At 44.8% G+C, this 1,597-nt stretch overlaps 1 protein-coding gene across 1 annotated transcript in view; it reads right to left on the reverse strand.

Moving 5' to 3' along the window:
* Positions 1–1,258, reverse strand: part of phox2a (paired like homeobox 2A) — an 8,852-nt gene extending 7,594 nt beyond the window's left edge. The window contains exon 1 of the mRNA XM_016550004.1: positions 849–1,258. Within this exon, the coding sequence (XP_016405490.1) occupies positions 849–1,071 (223 nt within the window). The 5' untranslated portion in view covers positions 1,072–1,258. The remainder of the gene's footprint in view (positions 1–848) is intronic.
* Positions 1,259–1,597: the final 339 nt, after the last annotated feature.

Consider the following 1,597-nt stretch of genomic DNA (forward strand, 5'->3'; position numbering starts at 1 on the left):
TAGATGTCCGGGTAATGCGTCTCGGCGAACACGCGGTCCAGCTCCTTCAGCTGCGAGCTCGTGAAGGTCGTGCGGATCCGCCGCTGCTTGCGCTTCTCGTTCAGACCCGACGCGTCCGAGAAGAACTTGTACGGAACTGAAAGAGGAGCGAAGATCAGTCAGTGACGGGCAGAACAGGAGAGCAGAAGAAAGAAAGACGAGCTCCTATTTATAAGATTGCTCATAAATATATTTTATTTTAAACTCTCATTTTCTTCATTTCATGCAGAAGCGCGTCTAGAAAATCAGTGCCATGAAGTATAAAAATAACATTTACACCACTGTTAAACTACAATGTTTTACTTTTAAATTAAGTGACATCTGTCATTTCTGTGTGAATTCCGTGAAATTAATGATTTATTCACCGCACAGAAATATGAGCCGGGACAGTTTATTTCCAATAAACGCTCTGTTTGATTATAGATCTGTAGGACATCATTAAATTAATTACTTTAAATGAATTTGATGCGCATCAAATTATTAAATGCAGTCACATTTAACTAGGATTCCAGTTTGAATTTGCAACTGGGCATCGGCTATCCAAATTTTAAAGACGAATTTTATTCCTTAAATCATTCAAAATGAGCTTTACATTTTAAAATAAGAAAAAATTGATTTTTTTGGTTTTGGATCACCTGTTCACGGATTTCTGGAGCTCAGTGGTGCGTCTTGACACCTGTTATATTTAATAAGTCACTGTATTTATGAAGCGCTTCGAGCTTTTGTGCGTCTTTTTCCCCCCCATCTGTGACATGTTTTGGTCTGATTGTGTGTGATTTTAGTGGTGTGTGTGTGTGTGTGTGTGTTACCTGTGCTGTAGGGCGCGGGCTGGTGCTCTCTCAGCGCGCCCAGAGTGCAGCTGGCGGAACCGAGCGGAGCGCATCCCGGGCCGGAGCTGAAGCCGGTTCGGATCGGGTTGTACTGGAACGTGTTCGCCTGACTGCACGAGTTAAAGTCCGCGTACGCCGACGCCTCCATCGCCGCCATGCACGAGTCATACGTGTTCAGATACGAGTAATCCATTTTGTACATGTGGAGGGCGGACGGAGACGCGAAAGCTCCGGTTGCGGCGTCAAACTCCAGCGGAACGCGTGGTTTTCTCGCGGTATCCAGCGCGTGTCTCTCGGTGGCGGTGTTCCGGTGCTCTGCTGCGGCGGGCGGCTCGCGGTGTGTTTATAATAAAGTTGGTGTCCGGGAGACAATGGCGAGGCGGTGGTCTCTGTTTGCATGACAATGTCTCAGCGCTGAACGCCTCCTCCCCTCTGCTCCTCCATGCATCTCTAATGCACCTCCGCGTTAACCCTTTCCAATCATCATCCTCATCCTCATGGTCAGTTTCCTTCTTTATATTTGCTCCTTTTGAAATATCCTCTTTCTGTGTTAACACTCTTAAAAATAAAGGTGCTTCACAGCGATGCCATAGAAGAACCATTCGGTCAAAGGTTCGGTTACACTTTATTTGAAGGTGTCATTGTTACAATGTAGTTATACATTTAAGTACTGAGTAATATTAATTAACTTCATGTACTTATCTATTGGGTTAGTAACAATTTATTGT

This window comes from Sinocyclocheilus rhinocerous, unplaced genomic scaffold (assembly GCF_001515625.1).
Source record: "Sinocyclocheilus rhinocerous isolate Xijiao unplaced genomic scaffold, SAMN03320098_v1.1 scaffold4118, whole genome shotgun sequence".
Classification (NCBI taxonomy): domain Eukaryota; kingdom Metazoa; phylum Chordata; class Actinopteri; order Cypriniformes; family Cyprinidae; genus Sinocyclocheilus; species Sinocyclocheilus rhinocerous.